Source organism: Lepidochelys kempii, chromosome 2 (assembly GCF_965140265.1).
Source record: "Lepidochelys kempii isolate rLepKem1 chromosome 2, rLepKem1.hap2, whole genome shotgun sequence".
Classification (NCBI taxonomy): Eukaryota; Metazoa; Chordata; order Testudines; family Cheloniidae; genus Lepidochelys; species Lepidochelys kempii.
Genome location: NC_133257.1, coordinates 52,569,363 through 52,592,138, shown reverse-complemented (window position 1 = coordinate 52,592,138; position 22,776 = coordinate 52,569,363). Strand labels below are relative to the sequence as shown.

The window sequence follows — 22,776 nt, the reverse complement described above, 5'->3', positions numbered from 1 at the left end:
TATGGTATTAAGGAGACAAGATAGGTGAGGTAATATCACTTATTGGACCAACTTCTGTTGGTCAGCAAGACAAGCTTTTGAGCTTACACAGATCTGCCTGAAGAAGAGATCTGTGTAAGCTCGAAAGCTTGTCTCTCTCTCTCTCTCTCTCTCTCTCAGAAATTGGTCCAATAAACAATATTACCTCACCCACCTTGTGTGTCTAACATCCTGGGACCAACCCAGCCACAATACTGCATACATATTATTGTAATTTGGGGAGGAGGATCCTTAACTTGGAAGCAGTTTCAAGCACAAGGGGCAATACAGAAGAAGGAAATGAGTGAAAGAGACAAAAAGGAGCAGTCAGGAGACAAATCTGAGCAAAGCATAGAGAGAGTGAAAGGGTTTGTAGGAGGAGATGAGCATAGATGTAAATTAGCAATGGCAAAGAAGATGACCGCCATAAACTCTTTAGGATGAATGGAAGCAGAAAGAGTGGGATGCAGGGAAGCCAGAGAATAGGTCACAATAGTTGAAAATGACTCCAACAAATAATATTCAATATTTAGATCTTCAAAACATGGGTGAAAAACCAGAAACCAGCTTTTAAAGGTCTACAGTTTTGGCACCAGTTCTGTACCTGAATTTATATTGATCTGAAGTGGATTAATGGATTACCTGCACCAAAATCCACAAAAGCCTCTTCTTATCAGAGTCCTGCAAATTCTGATACCTAGATCTATCTAAAGATTGGTCCTGCAACTAGAAACTCCGGAAGGATCTAAATACATAGAGCCTGGATTTTCTTATTTTTTTGAAAAGTCATTAGAGATCCTCTGAAGCACCAATAAGCCTGGCTTCCTAGCTAAACTTTTAAAGAAGAGACGTGACAGACCTTATTTACAGAAAACAAGCCTACTTGTCGTGTGTTATTTCTTTTATTTTATACCATGTTTATTGGCATACACAATTTCATAACCCCTTTCTTTCTGCCTCTACAGTGAGTGCCCAAGTCAGTTTTGCACACCAAACATTCCTGAATATATTGTCATTTAACTCTGGCTTATGTTTGACCACAACATAAGTTAGACGTGACTGAGGCCTGGTCTACACCTAATACTACATCACTCAGAGCTGTGGAAAATGTCATGCCCTGAGCACTACAGTTATGTAGTTAGGCTGTGCTAATTACCCTTCTTCCTCTCCAGTTTCAAGCATTTCAAAACCACTCCTCTTTCCCCACAAGTAACAGGAAAAGCTGCTGTGTCTGTCTTTCTTATCACCTTTAGTGGTTTTGGGTCAGTGAAAATTGAGAGGTTGGTTCTGCTGTCTCTAAAATGGAATTGATAAAGTCAATCAAATCCACAATAACTGCATGAAGGGAGAGGAAACAAAAGCCATCACATTTAGAATGATCCCAGAAGGAGTGAGAAATTTCCCCCGCAGATGTGATTTTATCACCTAACTGACTCAGCAAGTAATGCTAGGTTATTCCATCTGTTTTCTGGAGGCCTCCAGATCAAGTTCCAAGGTGGGGAGAAAGGCTAAAAGGCTATGTCATCAAGATCTGTTGAAGGCTTGGAGAGAGTCGGCTTTCTGGACAGGTCTGCAAAATCTGAGACCAGGAGATGCCACGTTACTTGAATTTGCAAAGGGCCAGATGGGAGACAGAGAGTGGAGCCAGGACCTCTTACGAGGATCTGAAATCTTAACCTCCTGGCCCACAGGAGGGAGAAGTCTTCTTCATCTGAATCAATGAGGCTCTTTAAACAATGAGGTTCCAGTGCAAGAGGAGGGGCTGAGCTGGTTCTTAGTTGTGTCCCACTGTTGGAACAACCTGATTATACAGTTACTGTCAATTAAAGGTACTGGGGTCGATACTGGGTACTGATCTCAGTGCCCTGAGACCGTTTTAGAGGGCACCATAGGGAGAATATTAGGGGGATCCACATCACACATGTTCTCCTCTCTGATTTACCTTGTTTGATACAAGTGAAAGGCATGCTCTTTACGGCAGCTGAACAAGCAAGGAGACTGTCTGGTAAGAGAATTGAACAGCCAAAAGATGCTCCCCAAAGATCCATTTGCCCCAAAAGATTCATTCTGCTTTTTTAGGGGGGGAAGAGGGTCCCAGTAACAAGAGTCTGAGAGCAGAAGGAGGAGGCCCTTCAATTTCGCTTCTGGGCATGGCTGTTGTCACTTGGAAGCACTGCAGAAGCCACCATTAGAGCTAGGGGAGACCTCAGACTTCTTCCCCTGCTCCAGAAAAGAGAGACAGTCTTCCTAATGACTGCTGGTAAACTGGAGGAAAGAAAAACTTTTTTTACTGAAAAAGGGGCCTCAGAAAGCATACAGACAGCAACCTGCCTTCCCAGAGAAAGAGAACATTAGGGCTTCCATCAAGTACATGGTGCTTCAATGCATTAGCAGAGGGAGCTATCAATATATAGAAAAGAAAAAAATCCATATCTCTTTGCTCTACCTCAGTACATTTGAATAAGGATACTTATCTGGACAGAGAGCAGCAGGTACCCAAGCGAGAGTGTTTTCTTTAGGAGTATACTATCTCATACGGAGCAAAAATCTAATTTCAAATTTTTGGTTCATTTGATGGTCTTACATTAATTACAATTAACTCTGAAAAAGCTTGGCTTGCGAAGACAGCACTGCAATCACAAATATTTGCTATCCAGAAGATTAATCTTTTAAAAGTTATTTCCAAAGTGATATCGAGTATGTAAAATGATCAACTCAGGTCAAATATTTAATTTATAACCTTTATAATGTATGATCATCATACAATTTGTGCACGTAGAAATGTGATGCAGGCATAAACCACTATCTGCTAAAGCAGATAATTTCCTAATTAGCCATCCAATACCAAATTCAGTCTTCTGATTGCTTGTCATAATCGCACTGCTTATCAAAAATCCAAGCAACCTTTCTGAAATTATGTTAAGAAAATCTCAGTGAATGATTCTGAAATGATTGTCTATAAAGTTACAATTTCAGGATCTAATCATATAAGCATTTTACTTTTTTTCTTTAATCCTATGCCTAAGGATTATTTGGTACTGTCTACTGTAGTTTGAAGATATACTTTAAAACAGAAAATATTAAGGCTATTGTTAAAAAAAATTATGTGGTTACTGGATTGGTGTTATACATTCATGGGTGAAATCCTGGCCCCACTGAAGTCAATGGGAGTTTTGCCACTGACTTCATTGCAGTTGGGATTTTCACCCTTGGATTATTTCTTTACGAAAAATTAGTGACCGTAAAAAAAGGGTTTTTTTGCTCTTCACAAAGTTCAAGCAACAGTAGTTGATCTACAGTATCACAATTTCCTGCCCTCATTAGTTTTATTGTCAAACAATGTGTACCACCCAGCCATGTACTTTTAATACTGTGAGACAAATGTCATCACAATCATTATTATTCCAAGTTAGATAGTTTGGCAAGTTGCCAAATGGTGAAAGCGATCAAATTACACACTGCTCATCAGTACTAAAAAAGCAAAATACTTGAATGTTCTGTTCTGCAAGGAGCTACAGCCTACAGTGACAGTACAAGTCTGCGAGAGGTGAGCTGATGAATATTCAATCACTTTTCATTTTTAATCTATTGTTTTCTTTTCACATATAATTGCAAATATGAGATGTGAATTCCATATTTTCCCTTACTTTACCATCTTTCAGTATTCTTTTGGGTGACTTAAGCATTAGGAATGGCCCAACTGCTTACTGCTCTTTTAAAAACAAAGCACTCCTTTGGAAATTTTACAAATATGGTATCCCTGTACTTTATTAGATACTCACAAGGTTTTTTTTTAAACCAGCAGTACAACATATGTTCTCACTTGTGAGGAAAGTGTCTATTACTGTTCAATAGAATTATTACCATACAGTACCCATGTCTCAAAAGACAGTTCACCAACAATTTTAAAATGAGCTTGATAGTAAACAAACTAACAAACCAAGATCAAAGAGTTAATCTCTCAATCTCACTCCATGCTATAACAACAGCAGGATCCCATAAACACATGCAATGGGGCACTCCCCTCTTGAATGCTTTCTAGTGGCTGGGTGTGGTACTACAGTCCTTTTCTTGCCCCTGGCATTCACCTCCCTTCTTCCCTCTCCCCCCACAGGCTTCGGAGGTGTTTTCAGTGATTTGGCCCCTTCAGCCATGTCACAAAGTCCAAATGTCCCCCTTCCAGTGTAATTAAAAATAATCCAGCAAATAAAAGTCTCTTTGCCCTGGCTAGGGTCTTCAGCCCAGCTTTGTTTAAATGCAGCCCTTTGTTTCAGCTCCCAAATAAGCCCTGCTTCCTTTGGAGGTTTATGTCACTTTACCTGTGGCAGTGGGGGAACCAGGGCCTGCCCACTACTCCGCGCCCCAACCCAGGGACCCTACACACAGCAGCCACAAACTGCTCACTTCAGTCTTTCACTGCTAGTTCCTTGAGCCTCTTCCTAACCGACCCTGTCTATTGCCAGTCCTATCTTAGGGCCAACATCCTCTGGGCCTTCTCCCTCTGCAATCTCAGTGTATATTCAGCCAGCCATAAACTTTGGCTACCTGTCAGGGTCCTCTGGCCAGAGAGGCACACTCTTTTTCACTCCTCTAGCTTCAGTCAGGAACGGACATTCTTTCTTTGCCTCAGTCTTCACAGACAAGGTTCACTCCCAGACTGCTGCACTTGCAACACAGTATGGGGAGGAGGTGAGCAGACCTCAGTGGTGAAAGAACAGGTTAAGGACTATTTAGAAAAGCTGGACATCCATAATCCAGGGGGCCAGATGCAATGCATCCGAGGGTACTGAGAGAGTCAGCTGATGCGATTGCAGAGCCATTGGCCATTATCTTTGAAAACTCGTGGCAACTGGGGGAGATCCTGGACGATTGGAAAAAAGCAAATATAGTGCCCATCTTTAAAAAAGGGAAGAAGGAGAATCCAGGGAACTACAGTCTCACCTCAGCCCCCAGAACAATCATGGAGCAGGTCCTTAAGGAATCCATTTTGAAGCACTTGGAGGAGAGGAAGGTGATCAGGAATAGTCAACATGCATTCACCAAGGGCAAGTCATGCCTGACCAACCTGATTGGCTCTGTGGATAGTGAGAAAGCGGAGGACATGATATATCTTGACTTTAGCAAAGCTTTTGATATGGTCTCCCCCAGTATTCTTGCCAGAAAGTTAAAGAAGTATGGATTGGATGAATGGACTATAAGGTGGACAGAAAGCTGGCTAGATTGTCGAGCTCAACGGATAATGATCAAAGGCTCGATGTCTAGTTGGCAGCCAGCATCAAACGGAGTGCCACATGAGTTGGTCCTGGGGCCGGTTTTGTTCAACCTCTTCTTTAATGAGCTGGATGATGGGATGGATTGCACCCTCAGCAAGTTCACAGATGACACTAAGCTGCAGGGAGAGGTAGATACACTGGAGTGTAGCGATAGGGTCCAGAGGGACCTAGATAAATTGGAGGACTGGGCCAAAAGAAATCCGATGAGGTTCAACAAGGATAAGTGCAGAGTCTTGCACTTAGGAAGGAAGAATCCCATGTACTGCTACAGGCTGGGGACTGACTGGCTAAGTAGCAGTTCTACAGAAAAGGACCTGGGGATTACAGTGGATGAGAAGTTGGATATGAGTCAACAATGTGCCCTTGTTGCAAGAAGGGTAACGGCATATTGGGCTGTATTAGTAGGAGCATTGCCAGCAGATCGAGGGAAGTGATTATTCCCCTCTACTTGGCACTGGTGAGGCCACACCTGGAATATTACATCCAGTTTCGGACCCCCCTCTACAGAAGGGATGTGGACAAATTAGAGAGAATCCAGCAGAGGGCAACGGAAACGATTAGGGGGCTGGAGCACATGACTTACGAGGAGAGGCTGAGGGAACTGGGGTTATTTAGTCTACAGAAGAGAAGAGTGAGGGGAGATTTGATAGCAGCTTTCAACTACCTGAATGGGGGTTCCAAAGAGGACTGCGCTCAGCTGTTCTCAGTGGTGGCCAGGGCCGACTCCAGGCCCCAGCGAAGGAAGCAGGTGTCTGGGGCGGCCAATAGAAACGGGCGGCACTCAGTCAGTTACTGGGACAGGATGTCTGAGTCTTCGGCGGCAAGTCCTTCATTCCCTCTCTTCCACTTCGGCGGCAGCTCAAATCAGGTTTTTTTTTCCTTTTTTTTTTTCTTTTTTTTCTCCCCCGCTTGGGGCGACAAAAATGCTGGAGCCGGCCCTGGTGGTGGCAGATGACAGAACAAGGAGAAATGGTCTCAAGTTGCAGTTGGGGAGGTCGAGGGTGGATAGTAGGAAAAACTATTTCACTAGGAGGGTGGTGAAGCACTGGAATGGGTTACCTAGGGAGGTGGTGGAATCTCCATCCTTAGAGGTTTTTAAGGCCCGGCTTGACAAAGCCCTGGCTGGGATGATTTAGTTGGGGTTGATCCTGCTTTGAGCAGGGGTTGGACTAGATGACCTCCTGAGGTCTCTTCCAACCCCAATCTTCTATGATTCTATGCTAAGCCCCTGCAGCTCCTTTTATCTGAGCCTACTGGGCTCTGATTGGCTACTTCTGTGAGGCCTCTCTAGGCAGGCCTCAAGGACCCACCTTTATTGCTCCTTTCTTGTGGTGTGTTGTAGCAGTGCCACCTGTAGGGAGCAGCAAATGCCAGGTACACCCCATCACAGCACTGTATTTAAAGCTGCTATATTATTTCTCTTACAATCCTTTGTTTTCACACATTCGTAGTTTTCCAAAACATTCTCTTCTGGCGCTGAAACTTTCATGCTATGTCTGTAATCAAAGGGGTGATTGGTTTTGTTTTGTTTTTGTGTGTGTGTGTTTATTTTTTTGTTTTGTTTGTTTTTTTAATGTCAGATAAATACTGTTCTTTTGAGTTATGGGAAAGTGGAGGGAAAACACACACCCTGCCGTCACCTTCCTCTTCTGCCCCCCCACGCCCCTTTGAAAAATATATAGAACATTAAAAAAAAATTAGTAACAAAGTCAATAAGAGTTTTGTCATTAACTCACATGGAGCCAGGATTTAACCCTAGGGTTAGCAAATGTAGCACGAATATACTAATTTCTCGCTGAGGACTAGAGTCTCTTCTTGTGTCTGGTAAAAGGATTTTTTTTAACGTTACAAGCAATCAAAAAAGAATTTCTGGACATCCTATTCAGGCAACTACTAAGACTGTAAGCAGAAACTCATGAATTGCCCTGGTACAACATCTATTTATCAAAGGTACTTTTATGGCCCACCCTTGTAGCATCTTACTTCCTCATACTCTTTAATGTACTTATCCACACAACAACCCCATTAAGTAGGGCAGTATTGCAATCCCCAGATTGGGAACTCTGGCAGAGAGAAGCTACTCGACTTGCCTGTGGTCACACAGGAAGTCTGCAGTGGAGCAGGGATTGGACCTCAGTCTCCCAAGTCTTAGTCTAGTGTTCTAACCATTGGAACATCCTTCCTCTCCCTCTGCACCTGAATCCTCCCTGTCCTTACAGAGTACCCTGTAGGTGTTGTTCATATTCCTGGAGTGATTTTTACATGATGGAAAATTTACGTATTTCAGTAACACACAAAGCAACATCCTCCAAAGACAAATGGGAAGAAAAACAATCTTATAAAAAACAAAAGTAAACTGGGGTGGAAAAATTGTGTATTCCATAATTTTAATATCAATCTGCAATTTTTATTACATTATATAAAATGCTGCACATTCTACATTTTAATGTAAAGTTTCTATCTTTTCCATAACAAAGATACAGCTTTTATAATGCAGATCATGAAAAAAAAAGTCTCCAGCTAGACAACAGGTGAAGCAAAGGTGGGAACTTGCCCTTCCTCTCCCATTCACCATAATGTGCTGTGAACTTCAAAAGCGTAATTGGGACTATAGCTAGTTACAGAATTTAAGTACATGTCTACACTACAAGTCGACCTAACATAGTTTGGCTTGATTTACAGCCCCTGCAGTAATTGCCTTGGTTTTTCATGTCCACACTGTCCTCCTGTTGCTGGTGCATGAACTCACCCAGAGCACTTGCACCAACTTAAGAGGGGCAATGTGGGGTGTGGAGAGCCCAGGCACCTCCCCCCGCTGTGGCTCAGCTCCCGGCTGGGGCCTGGGCTCCTGGCCAAGCTCTCAGACCACCCCAGTTCAGCTCTCAGCTGGGATCCAGCTGTCACCCAGGCTCTCAGCTCACCAGCTCAGCTCCCAGCTGGGAGCTCCATCTGGCACGGGGAGCTGAGAGCCCAGGCTGCAGCCAGGCTCCACCTGGGACCTCTGTGGGGAGCCCACAGCCCAGGCTCTCAGCGCTGGGCAGCGAGGCTCCAGCTGTCAGCACTGCTAGGGCTCACAGCTGGACCATCCGCTGCCCTCAGTTTCAAAACAGAAACGCTACCAGCACTGAAATTGACATTCCTGTCAATTTAACAGCTTTGGCTGTCAGCCACCCTGACGGGGAACAAGCGATGCAAGGAATAGTTGTGACAAAGCTCCTCCTCTACCTTGGTGGGTCTTGTGCTTATCGGCGGATTTGCTCACCTTGGAGCTTCACGGCAGCTTGGAGCTTGGCTGTTTTTGTGAACCCACAGTCCAGGTCAACTCCTCCTGTGTCGGACCAGGAGTTGGGAGGTTTGGGGGGAACCCGGGCCCGCCCTCTACTCCGGATTCCAGCCCAGGACCCTGTGGAATGCAGCTGTCTAGAGTGCCTCCTGGAACAGCTGTGCAACAGCTACAACTCCCTGCGCTACTTCCCCATGGCCTCCTCCCAACCCCTTCTTTATTCTCACCATAGGACCTTTCTCCTGGTGTCTGATAATGCTTGCACTCCTCAGTCCTCCAACAGTATGCGTTCTCACTCTCAGCTCCTAATACCTCTTGCTCCCAGCTCCTCACACGCGCACCACAAACTGAAGTGAGCTCCTTTTTAAACCCAGGTACCCTGATTAGCCTGCCTTTAATTGATTCTAGCAGCTTCTTGATTGGCTGCAGGTGTTCTAGTCATCCTGTCTGTCTTAATTGTCTCCAGAAAGTTCCTGATTGTTCTGAAACCTTCCCTGTTACCTTACTCAGGGAAAAGGGACCTACTTAACTTGGAGCTAATATATCTGCCTTCTATTACTCTTCTGTAGCCCTCTGGCCCGACCCGGTCACACAGTGTATACACAGACAATGCATCACCCAAACTACGTCGACCTAAGCCTTATACTTTTCATCAAGGTGGATTTATTAGGTCAGTATAGAGGGTGAGTTACAGTGGTGGGAGGAACACTGTAGTTTACATACTTAGATCAACATAAGCTGCTTTACATTGACTTAACTTTGTAGTGTAGACATGCCCTAACACACAGTTTCCTTCCTCCACCCTTTCTTTTTTTTTTTGGTATGTGTCCTATAGTGTGAAGGGAAATAGAAATAGGGTTTGTGACCAGTTTTGCTTTTTTTTTTGGTGTACAGAGGCAGCCTGAAAATGAAAGTTTAGTTTCTGCTTGTTTGGGTTTTTCTCCTTAGAAATACCAGAAATGTCAGGATTTCCATTTTTGTGTGGAGCATTTCTTAGCTGACCCAAATGCAGACTGGAGGCTCTCTCCAGGCTGGTCTATTCTGCACTGATTTAACTTGGGTTATGTCTTGACAGGCAAAAAGGTGTGTTTTTCAATTATATTAACACAATTGAAAAGCTCCACTAAGATACAGGCTAAATCTGTTTAACTGAAGAAGTGAGAAGTTTAATTCATAACCAAAAAAAGCTGTTCCCTATGTGTTTTAAATAGATATTAATAAAAGTAAACAAAAGCCAAGATTAGAACAGTCTGAATAGCTTTGTTTCTTTGACATCAAAAGTGTCATAACCCTAATTGCTCTCAGGACATCCATAAAGTCTTCAAGAGTAGACAATGCCTGAATTTCTAATGGAAAAACATGAACAAGCTCAAAAAATACCTCCCTGCCCCAAATCTGCAAAATATACCAAACTTACAAGCCCTTCTTTTAGGGGAAGGGAATGTGTCACACTTTGTATTTGTAAAGTGCTATGTCAATTTACATTGATGCACAATTTATTTTAATTACTACTGCTAATTATTATACAGTCAACACTCAACATGAATATACTTCAGTTTTCTCTGGTCAGTTTAATTGCAGTGCACAATCCTAACTCACTATTAAGGCCTTCGTCTACCAGTTCCCATCACTGTTCATAACAGCCACATGGCTAAAATCCCACCCACTGAAATAAAGAGTTTGGGTTTGTAGAAGTTTGTCTCTTATAAGTTCCCCTTATATAAGTATATTGCAAAGTACACATGAAAGCTGAATGAATGAGCACATGACTAATCAATAAGAACGCATTAACTCATTTTGCCCAAGTCTGAACCCACTCAAACACTATAAGTTTAAAAGTTTCAACTGAACTATGGCCATATCTACATTACAAACTTTGATCAATGCAAGCTGTGTGCATGCATAGCTGCTGAACTCTGTAAATCGCCTGGGCGCATGCATACGTTCATCAGCACTGTGCATACTCACAAGGACTGGATGTGTCAATGCACAGTGTACCACAAGCAGCCATCTGGTACAATGCCTTTAGAATTTTTTGGCAATGTGTTGTGAGACAGAAATGACTCACTCAGGGATCTCTGGGAGCCAGCATGCAACTTCCTCCATCCCATAATGCCATCCATATCCCGTAATTTTTGTGGCTTTCTTTTTCAATCCCATAAACCTGCTTAGCACTTTTTGGTGTCTGCCATCTCTGACAGAAGTATGGAGCCCACAAAGGTCTGCACCGTTCTCATGAACATTGCAAATACAGACACAGATTTTAGCCTGTAGCTACAGACCCACACAAAGTACGGCAACAATGGGGGAGGACATGACAATTTCTCAAGAAGAATTTATTGAGGGACATCGCAAAAAACATTCATGGAGCAGCCGCAGGTGGTGGAGCACCGCTTTTAGGCCCAAAAATTGAGCACTGATGGGACTGCATTGTAATGCAGGTTTGGGATGATAAGCTGTAGCTGAAGAACTTTCAGATGCAAAAGGCCACATTTCTGGATCTGTATGCCAAACTTGCCCCAGTCCACCACCATAGGGACACTAGAATGAGAACTGCTTTGTCCTCAGAGGACTGAGTGGTGGTCACACTCTGGAATCTTGCAACACTGGATTGTTACAGGTCAGTGGGAAATCATTTTGGAGCTGGAAAATTCACAGCAGGGGCCATTGTTATGCAAGCATGTAGAACCATTAATCATAACCTTCTACTCAGGACTGTGACTCTCAGCAACGTGAAGGACATAGTGGATGGATCTGCAGCAACAGGGTTCCCAAACTGCAGTGGGGCAGTAGATAGCATGCACATCCCTATTTTGGCACCAGCCCGCCTTGCCACAGAGTATATCGATAGAAAGGACTACTATTGGTGGATCATTGGGGACATTTCATCAACATCAATGTTGCCCGGTCAGAGGTGGTGCATAATGCTTGCATCTTTAAGAATACAGGACAGTTCAGAAAGCTGCAAGTTGTGGAATTTTTTCCCCAACCAGTGGATTTCAATTGGTGATATGGAAATGCTGATAGTGATTCTGGGGGACCCAGCCTTCCCATTGGCTCCCCGGACTCATGAAGCCATATATTGGCCCTCTCAACTGCACCAAGGAAAGACTCAACTACTAACACAGCGCCCATGGGCGCTGACGAAGACAGAGGAGCAGCAACTGTCACTGAGAGGGCGATGGAAAGAAGAATTCTGGGAATTTCAATCCGCGATCCAGTCCCCAGTGAAGCGATCAGACAGCAGAATGGAGTGCAGGATGTCATCCTTGAGAGCAGGCATAGTAAAATACGATGGGCCGGGCATACAGTGAGGCTCACTGACAATCAGTGGACTTCAGCTGTCGGCAAGTGGTACCCACGGGAACTGAAACAACCACTCAGCTGACCTCCAAAGAAATGGGAAGATTTTATCATGAAAAGACATGGCTGAACATGGAGAAGGAAGGCCAGGATACAAGAAGAATGGAAGACATGTTGTGATTGGCGCAATCTATATGAAAGCTGAAGGACCAATTGATCAAGGTGACTAACTCAGCAGGTGCAGAATGAGAGCTGAATGTGCTATTGGTAAATTGAAGGGAGGCTGGCAGTGTTTACTCACTTGATTGGATCTCAGCAAGAAAAATAACCCAAGGGTTATAGCTGCCTATTGTGTCCTGTATAATTTCACAGCACTTTAACAGTTAGCCACAGTAGCATTCTGTGCTAGACAGTTCTCCAGATCTGGAACTCTGGGCACTGCTAAGAACTGTGTAGTGCTTGCAGTACATTTACAAATATGTGTGCTTTGAGTACCACTATGCATTCTGCATTATGTGTTGTGAACTAAAAAATAATTTGATTCTCAAAAAAATAGAACTTTATGAGTAGGAAAAACAGTGCAGAAAAACAATGCAATACAAACTTTTAACATACATTAGCAGAGTGGAACTTTAAAATTGGAAGAGAAGTAAACATTTCTGTCCATTTTGGTGCACAGATGTAGTCCACTGTGGTTACATGTATGCCACTGGCAGTTCTCACAGGTGAGTGTATGTGATGCTGTGGTTTTTCTTGCTGTCCCCTTGTGTGGAGTGCTAAGAGTAAGGATGTGGCACATGATGCTACATGGAATGTTGGGGGAGTAGGAAGTAGTGACCATGGAGTTCTGCAAAGGGAGGGGAGTCTGGGATTTTGGGGCCTGTAGGTCAATCAGGATGTGCAACATTTGGGTTTCCAGCCGCAGAAGAGCCATTATGTCCTCGTGCATTTCCCCCTTCCTTTTCCTGCTGGGATTTTCTCCTGTCCTATTTCCTTCTCCATGCTGTCAGTCATATTGGCCCTCAAAGCCTCTGGATCATGGTCTGATGGAACACTGGCTTGCAGGATCTCACAGAACATGTCCTCCCTACTCCTCTTCTTTCTCCTTCTCCTCAGGGCCAGACGTTCTGCATAGAGGAAGCACCACTCAAGGTTTTCATGCCAGAAGCTACTGATAAAGACAGAGAGATGTGCCACTGGTTTCACAGTCACAATGGAAAGGGAAAGATGAGTTTCAAAACTCAGTTCCCTTGTTCCTATAAACACTTAATAAAAAATGCTTATTCTCACTTCGGCTTTGGAGTGCCTTGGCTCCCACTGCTCTCCAGCCCCAGCTATGGTGTGTGTGGCCTGCTCGGGAGACGCTTTTCTGTTGCATAAAACAATACAATTTCAGTCCCTATTCCATGTGTATTAGTATTGGGCAATAGCACCGAGTACTGGTATTATTTTGCACAAGTGGTTGCAGCTTCAGCTGATATCTCACTTCTGAGGTTAACAAAGGCACAGAGAACAGAGCTGCTGCTGGTATCCCGAAGCCATCCAGACCCATATGCCGCTAGCTTGTTTACTGCAATGGTGCCAGCCAAACTCAGAATGGCATGGGAAAATGTCCTTCCATGGAGGAAGATATAAGGTAGCCATCCATAGAAACCTTTAGGAGAAAATTGCAGGGTCTCTTTCAGGAGGATAAAAGGACCCTATGTACATAAACAAAGTGCTCCGCAGGCTCTCCCACACTCCCGCCTACTAGGGAAAAGCAGAAACCAACTCTACCTCTGTTTGTTGTACCTCTACCTCTTCTCATATGAGTTGATACCTGTGTCTTACTAACTTGGGGATGGGCTCGGCACCATCTTTAAATTTAGACATTATAAGCAAAAATGCATTTGCACACTTACTCGCGTTGCCTTTCCCTTCAGCAGGCTCATCTGCGCTCCCTTGCAGGACTGGCTAGACTGTGGCAGAATCTCAAACAGCTCCTGGCTCTCAGCGTGGCTGGAATCATCAGCTCCCCTCTGCTCACTGTGCACAGCAGGATTCTCTGGCTCCTTCGAGGTATCCACAATGACCTGCAGGGTGCTAGTGGGATCTCCGCCAAGCATGGCATAAAGCTCATTGTAAAAGCAGCAGGTTTGCAGCTCAGCACCAGATTGATTGTTGGCCTCCCAGGTCTTGTGGGACACCTAACCGAGTTCCTTTGCTTTCACGTGGCAAGGCTGCTGATCCCTAACATATCCCTTTGCCTCCATTCCCCATGCAGTCTGTTCGTAGATCGACACATTTCTACAGCTGCTCCATAGCTGTGCCTGCACTGCTTCTTCTCCCCACAGGCCCAGGAGATCTAATAACCCCTGTCTACTCCATGCAGGAGCGCATCTAGTGCATGGAGCCAGCACAGTTGGTTGGACAGTTGCTCATAAGAAGGGTGAGCAGCTAGGCGTGCTCACCAAGCTTGGCATTTCAAAAACAGGCTGAGGTTTGGAGGGGAACAGGTGTGGTTTCCAGTCTCTGTGACCCCTGGCCAATGGAGTTTACACTTGTGACCAGAGCCATCATGGTCGCATGGAATGGGGCATTGTGGGACAGCTGCTGGAGGACCGTTAGGGTTGACGGAGGTCATGGAGCATCTTCACTCACACAGACTCGACCTCAGCAGGTTGACCATAGATCCATGCCATTCTGGGAGGTGGTTTTACTGCATCACTGTAACAGGGCCCTTATGTTGGCTGGAGACAAATCTGAACATAGACACATGCACACACAGTTCGACGCAAGGGGACTTACATCAACCCATCTAGGCCTGATTTACTACAAAAAGTATTGAATTCCTGTGGTGCTTTAGAAAGACTGCGAAAGAAGGAACAGAGGGAAAGAGAGAGAAATGCTACTGAAAGAAAAAAAACAACCCTTACACACACACCCCTCACACAACTCCAACAAAAATACAGGGTGCCAGCCTACGTTTGGGGGCTCTTCTATCTTCAATATATTAACATAGGCTTCTCTTTAGTTAAAAAAGTGTGCATTACTGTGACAGCTGAGGGCATAGTAAGTGCTCAGACTCACAGCCCGCTCCATGTACAACTGCAAGAAGCTGGCAGCAAAGCACTCTCAGCAAGGGGTCCTCAGTTTTGGATTCTGCTTCCTGTCTTCCTCCAGAAGACAAATTTTAGCCTCAAGACCCACTGCACGCCTCACCTGTTTTTCTAGGCCTTTCTTGGGGACAAATGGGGGTGGGGGATGGCTGTGGGAGATGTTGGAGTTGGAAATGCTAATTTGGCTGGCGGAAGCAAGTGGGGGAGGACTTTTATATGTGGAAAGATTTCTGAATGTAACCCCTTGAAAGCACTGTCTTGTAAAATCAATATGAAATGGGTTTTATAGCTCATTATTTTATTTTGAATCTTCTAAATACATATATGCACACAACATGAAATTATTGGGGAAAAGACTCAAAAACTAACTAGTTTTACAACCCTATAAAAATAAGGTGGAGATCTGTAACCCTTTGAATGCAACATGGTTCACCCATCTCTACTAATCAGGAATGCCTATGACGTACAAATCATTCTAGCCAATCCATGCATAAGGCTTCTTTTCCAAACTGCTGCAGTGAATGTTTCCAAACTGTTCAATGTTCAACCCCTACCAGATAGTAGCTAAAATATTCAGTTACAAAACTAAGCAGAAAGTAGCAGTAAACTTCAGAGCTGACATATGAGCCAGCCTATGCAAGCTAACCTGCTCATTAGCAAAATGAAATGAAATTGAGATCCATGAAATTCTGTTCTTTGATGAACATTTAGGACTAAATTCTAACCTTAGGCCCAGTGACCTCCCATTTGCTTTATTGGCAAAGAGTCCTGTGGCACCTTATAGACTAACAGACATGTTGGATCTGACAAAGAGGGTATTCACCCACGAAAGCTTATGCTCCAATAAGTCTGTTAGTCTATAAGGTGCCATAGGACTCTTTGCCGCTTTTACAGATCCAGACCAACACGGCTACCCCTCTGATCATTGGCTTTATGTATGTACGAGAGTAATGTATATGTATCTGAGGGATGAACATGTCCTTTAGTATTCCTACTCACCAAGGGAATTCTCACCAGCCAGTCCTCCTTCCAATTCTCTGTTCATAAAAACTGTATGGTATTGATATAATCTTATCATATGAAGAGTGCAGCCTCAATACACATACTCTATTATTTATGATCCCTTGGGATTTAATGTAGCCAGCACAGGCCACAACACCACAGCCCCTAACAATTACTCTAACTTACTGCGCGATGCACAGGGATTCAAGAGGATTTCACACAGATTAGATGGACACAGTAAAAATTAGTCTGCGCTTCTAGATATTCAATACTAGAGACAACTCCAATATATTAATTTCAGACTAATTTCAAATGGCTGCTATTATAGCTGAAGATGAATTTTCAGCTGTGTCACAGAAGAACAGTTTCATAGACAAACTGAAGTTATACAATCAGCAACTTGGTATTTATTGTTCTCATATGCACATGGATAAACTAGTTCTGATAACACAAGACCCTGGAAACTTCACTAAACAAGATCTTTAAGGTTCTGAAAAGGTCACTTCACTATCCCCCTTTATTCCCTTAGTCTCCATCTCTCTCTTCCACCACATACAACCCTCATGCCTCTTCTAGGTTCCAGGTGGCATAAAGTGCCATCCCCCCAAGGCTTTCTTCCACCTCCAATTCTTTCCTCTTAGGCAAGATCTGGCCACAGTGACCCATGCATTTTTCACCTCCAGACTGGACTATTGCCATTCATTATATCTGGGATTAAAGGTGCAAATGACAAAGAGGCTTCAGTTTATGTGGGATGTTGTGGCAGTGTACTTCCTCACGAGGACACATCCTACCTGTACTTTGATTTGGCATTTAAAGGAGGTGGAGGGTACAAATCCTTATAGATTAAAACCAAGGCTATCATGAGGTCAGGTCCCAGCTAACTCAGCGACTCTGTCTTGGACCTCTTCTGGGGAAAATGCAGCAGTGAGGCCCAGGATGAAGCTCATAAGAGCTGGAGATAAAGTGTCTGTGGTCAAGAGTGCCCTACACTGGAGTAAGTTACTGGAGGAGAAAAAAGTCTGAGCCAAAGCTTAGCCATCTTCAGAACATGCTGCAAGACCAACCTATTTGCCAAACACTTCCCACCATAACAGAAGACAAGAAAATACTATGATGAGTCACATGCTAAAAAGAGATAAGGTAAAAGGGACTCATTAAAAAAAAAAAAACTTCAAAAATAGATATTTGATTAATTTCACTATACATCAACTCATATTTAATAAGGTCTTTAAACTAGTCAGCAAATATATTTAGATGAGCGTTAATGAAAATCAAATGTAGTCAATTTTTCCCTTATTTTCCACTAGCCGTACTTACAATAGCTTCTTTGCTTGCATGTTCTATCTATTTTCTCTCCCTGACGTCACTCTACTTTTTCTTTCCTATAACAGATTGTGGCAGATGACTTCTTGACTTCTCTTTAGTGTCTCTGTCATCCTCTTTCCCTCCACATTTTAAAATATGTTAAATAGAAAGCTGATTGATGTTGTCACCAGTAAATACAGTATACAACAGTTTTATTTCTTTATATTAGAGAGGGCATGGCTTTGGGGGTATGGTGGCACAAGCAGTTTTCACGAATTGGTAATTAGATATAAAATAATTTTTTCAAGCCCTAACTCCAGTGCAGCCCCCATGCCAACAAACTGGACTATTGCAATTCACTCCACATAAACCATTCAATGAAGACCACTTGGAATCTTCAGCTAATGTAAAGTTCTTTGATCCTTCAATATCAAGTTGATAAACACATTTTAGATACCTACAAGAGACAATGAGAATGTTGCATCCCTCTTACTGAATGGTGTTCTCTGGAGACAGTACACATTGCACCCGCATTGCATGGAATGCAGTGAAAACCACTGTTTCCAGATTTTGAATTTTATTTATAAAGCCCATCATGATTTAGGTCCTGACTACATCTGAAACATCTATTATGCGTCATCTCAATAGCTGACATCAACTGGTGTCAGTTTTGCTAAGAGTTCCCAGTTCTGAGTTCTGGGAACAGGAGATAGAATGTTTTTGGTCACAGGCCCTTGGCTACGTATTTGCCAAGAATCTAAATTTTCTGACGTTTAGTGCATGATGCAAGGCCTATTTGCTCCTATGGTTTCGGGGTCAGAGTGAGCTTCATTTTGTCTGTTTCATTATTTTTAATGTGTTATGTTTTAAAATTATTTTATTAGAGTCCTGAGAATTGATTCATGGGGGCATATGTTTATCAGTCTATAAACAAGGGCATTCTCACTTATATACTTGTACATGTTAAATTATAACTCAATATTTTGTTTATAATACTTAATCAAGAATAAAAGGAAAGGAGTACTTGTGGCACCTTAGAGACTAACCAATTTATTTGAGCATAAGCTTTCGTGAGCTACAGCTCACTTCATCGGATGCATACATCTTTTTGCAAATACAGACTAACATGGCTGTTACTCTGAAATTAGTCAAGAATAAAACACTGAAACAATGCAGTTTGACAACTATGCATACTCTCTTCTAATATACCAACACCTATGTTACTACTCAATGAAAGCCACTATTTAGTGAAAGAGATAACACTTTAGACCAAGTAAACTACATTGAACAGTATCTGATCAAAAAACAAAATTACTACCGTGATCTGATCTATAAGACTCACATGCTTGTCAGTGAACATTAGGCACATACATACAATCAATGCAAGACAGAAACCCTCACATCTGAATACTGTCATATGTATTCACATAACACACTTTTCAAAAGAATGTTTTCTGTGTTGGCAAATAGTATATTCAGGAAATCCACACTGTATGCAATTTATAGCTATATAATCCAGATAATATTTAATTTTATCAGTATTCCACTTTAGACTTTCCCCATTAGCTTCCTTCTCCGATGTGATACAAGATGTAATTTGCCTCATATCATATGCTTTAAAAAGATTCACTTTCCATGCCACACGCAAAGACTTTAATAATTGTAACTTCAGTGGAACGGGGTGATACATGGGATTAGTAATCGATCACAGAGCCCTTCATCTCTAGATTACCAGTTCAAGTGTCACATAGATCTGTAGTGACTAAGTAGTTACAAGGTGTCAACTGCTTGGAAACCTGAATAATATGGATTGGTGGTCTCAGTCCAGATCACAGTGATGTGTCACAAAAACTATCACTCCAACTGACACCTTTGCAAAAGGCTCTGCAGACAGGCCAAATGATTGAACTTGCTTGGATTTACCCTCACACTCCTACAACAATCCCTCTGAGTAAGGACTGAAACACTTTAATAGCGCAGAGGTATCATGCATTGTTGATGCTTTTGTTTTGCTTTTTTCTGTGGATATGCAAAGGACTAATATCAACCTGGCACCTTTCACAAGTTCTATAAGGTTTTCATATTTTTTCCTCGTTGTTAGAAAATCATTAAATAGAATAGTTAAAACTAAAAAAAAAAAGTGTATATAATTATCTGGCTTCAATATAAATGTCCCACAACATCTCTACCTACCTGTGTCCCCGATCCTGCAAAGACTTACTTTATGCAATATGCTTCACTTTACTACCATTACTATTATTATTTACCATGAGTTGTCTCATTGAAATCAATAGAGCTACTCATGCTAGTAAAGTTAGGCAAGTGCATAAACCTTTGCAGGTTCAGGGCCTACAGGCATTTCTAAAACGCTCAGACAAGTCTTGATCCCGAGCACACTGAACTCAATGGAGATAATCACATTGACTTTGAATCAAGCCTCCACACAGGGCCTAGGCCAGCGGTTTTCAAACTTTTTGAGCCGAGTTCCCCTCTTTGAGGTACAATTTTTGGGTGTGCCCTCCCTCAATACCTGTCCCTCTCGCCTTGGGTTTTCAGGGTGGGAGAAGGTATGTGCGACAGTCTCTGGGGATGGAGCGAGAACTGGGCATGGAGGCATTGACACTGACCCACAGGCTGTGTGGCCTGCTGAGGTAAGTCAGGAGGTGGAGGTGGCACTCCCTCCCCGAGCCCCCCCACGCAGGTCTGTCATTGCCGCTCACCTCCCTGAACACTCCTCTGAGCACCCCACGAAAACCTCTTGTGTAGGCATTGAGTAAATCTTAATATTCAATTAATATGGAAATTAAACATTTTTTTTAAAATCACCCATTTAATGCAGCTTACCAGAGCTACCTGTAACCCTCATATCCTAGCACTTCTTGGCAATTGTGTCTCATGTGACACATGGGCACTCATATGTCCAGCTTTACTCCTGAAAAATCTAAAGTGATGGTCAAAATTAAGTTACAAATCCCTCAACATCATCTGACCATAAATCTTGAGAACATACATTTAAGAAGGGGAATATTTGTGGGGTTTTTTTGTATTCTAAACCACCTAAAATGTTAGAAGACATCACCACATCCGTTTTAATTGTAAGATTCCCATGACTTTGATTGCTTTTCCCAAATCCCTGATAAAATGCTAATTCCTACTTCAGAAAAATGGCTGTACCCACTGTTTCAGAAACCAACAATCCCCCGTAAAATTATACGGTTAACAAAAAAACAAAAACAACCCCGCTTCTTTTTGTTGTTTACCACGCTGAGCACTAGTAAAGTAAAGCTCACACTACTTTCAATACTTGTTGAGTACAGAATCAGATTTAAAAGGGGATCACAGCTGTTAATGTTATAAACAACAAAACAGCTCCTCATTTGCTACACCCATGACTTACCCCTCCTGTTTCAGTGAGCTAAGGAACAGCAGTAAGCCAACAATATAGCTCCTTGTAGCTAAACAATGGATTATTTTACATGTTGAGATTCTCTAGTTTATATCTTTCTGTGTATTACTGCAGTTTTCAATAGCATTTTTAAGCTAAAAGACCACCTCTCACCCAGAGGAAGGGGCAGCAGACACAATGCCCATCTCTGAGCCCAAGCCTGGAGAACAGGGTGGCATCCACAACCCATACACCCACACCAGAGAATGGAGCAGCACCCACCACATCCCCCCGCCCCCCCATGCCTCACCCTGGAGAAAGAGACAGCTTGGGGCACTGAGGGGGTGGTGCACCCAGTCCTGAAGTGCACCCATAACCCTCACCCCCAAGGCTCCCCTCCTCCAGCCTTAGAAGGGCAGCACCTCTGCCCCTCCCCTATCACCCATGCCCAACCCCAGAGAAGATGGTGGCACTCACAGCACGCTCCCCATCTTCACCCTCCTCCCCCCCAGGTGCGGTGGGGTCACGGGTGCTGCCCCCAACACGCCAGTTCTCCCAAACCACGACCTGCTCCGTCACCCCACCACGGGCAGGGGGCAGCACCCGGGGGGCAGCACCCATGACGCACACCGCCAGGCCGCATCCCAGAGAGGGGGGCAGCCCGCCCCCGCGCGCAGCTTCTCGCTCCGGACTAGGGAGCGGCCGCCCCGCCCCGCCTGCAGCGACACCCCGGAGCGGGAGCGGGACACCTCGCCAACGCCTCCCACGGGACCAGGGGCAGAGGGAGGCCAGGGCAGGGCCCTCACGACCCTCCCTAAGTGGGAGGGGGCCGGCGGGACTCCAGCCCCCCGGCCCGGGACGCACCTTCAGGCTTCCCTTGGCGGGGATGGGCAGCGGCGCGGGCGGGCTCCCCAAGCCGCCTTCCTCTTCATCCTCCTCCTCCTCCTCCACCTCCACCACCACGTCCTCGTCCTCCTCCTCCTCCAGCGCCGCGGCAGAGCCCTCTCGGCGGGGCGGCCTCCAGCAGCCGCTCTCGGGCTTGGGGACCCGGCCCCCGTCCGGGGCGGGCGCTGCCAGCGGCACGCTTCGCCGCCGGCTGCCCAGGCTGGATCGCTTGGCCAAGCGCCGCGCCTGCATGATACGGAGCCCGGGGCGCGCCTCAGCTCAGGGCGGCGGCCCCGCGCCGGCCACTCATAGACACCCGGCGGCGCTCACAGCGGGACACAGCGGCTGGAGGGGGCAGCGGGGCGGCGCAATGGGCGCGCTGCAGCCATGGGACAGGCGGGTGCAATCGGCTCGGGGGCGGGGGGCACTGACTCCCCAGTCCCGCGGGGCTTCCCCACCTCGGCGCGGGCCTGCCCTGCCCTGCCCGTCCCCTCTGCTCTGCCCCAGCGGTCGGCAGCGGTGCGTTCCTGCTTTACTCGCCTCTCCTTGCAGGCAGCCCGCTCGTCCCCTGCCCCAAAACCCGGACTGGATTCCTCCCGCTCACCGTGAGCTCAGCCGGGCGCTTCGCAGGAGAGCAATGGCCATGCTCCAGCGCTGTCACCACCACGCCTCTCCCGGGGCGGGAGGAAAGGCTCGCTGCTGCTGCTTGAGAAAGGGAGCCAGGGCGAGACGATTAGCGGTGCTTAACATTTGCCACATGACTGGCCCCGTGATGACACTTGAGGGATGCGGTCATTTAAATAAGCTCTTATAAACACTTAGGATTAGTAGATTCCCACCATTAATCAAAACCAAACAGTCATTTTGAAAACAATCATTATCCGGCAGTTACACCTTCTCAACCTAACCTCATTGCGAGGGGCATCATTCATCTGAGTCCCAAAGTGTCCCATATGTTATTTACAACAGAAATAAGGAATTCCGAATCCGTTAACTATTATACAGCAACGTGTGTCTCCATGTATACAGGATCACAGGAGTTAGAGATGGTGCTCCAATAAATTTGTTTTTTTCAAATCCACCCCCCTGTGCATAGAATATTGTTCTAGTAGACGATACAGCCTATATTACACAGATATAGCACTTTCATTGATAAACCACAATCTTTCCAGAGCAGGATACTTTGTTATTTTTAAAAGGACTCCCTGAATCAGAGCTACC

General features: G+C 44.6%; 1 protein-coding gene across 4 annotated transcripts in view; it reads right to left on the bottom strand.

The window, feature by feature from the left end:
• ZNF704 (zinc finger protein 704) overlaps nucleotides 1–22,250 on the bottom strand; it is a 153,380-nt gene extending 131,130 nt beyond the window's left edge. For all 4 annotated transcript variants that reach the window (XR_012157153.1, XR_012157154.1, XM_073330740.1 and 1 more), the window contains exon 1: nucleotides 21,535–22,250. Coding sequence is in view for 2 of the 4 variants with exons in the window: in XM_073330740.1 (XP_073186841.1) it covers nucleotides 21,535–21,807 (273 nt within the window). In the remaining 2 variants the exon portion in view is untranslated. The remainder of the gene's footprint in view (nucleotides 1–21,534) is intronic.
• Between the last annotated feature and the right edge of the window lie 526 nt (nucleotides 22,251–22,776).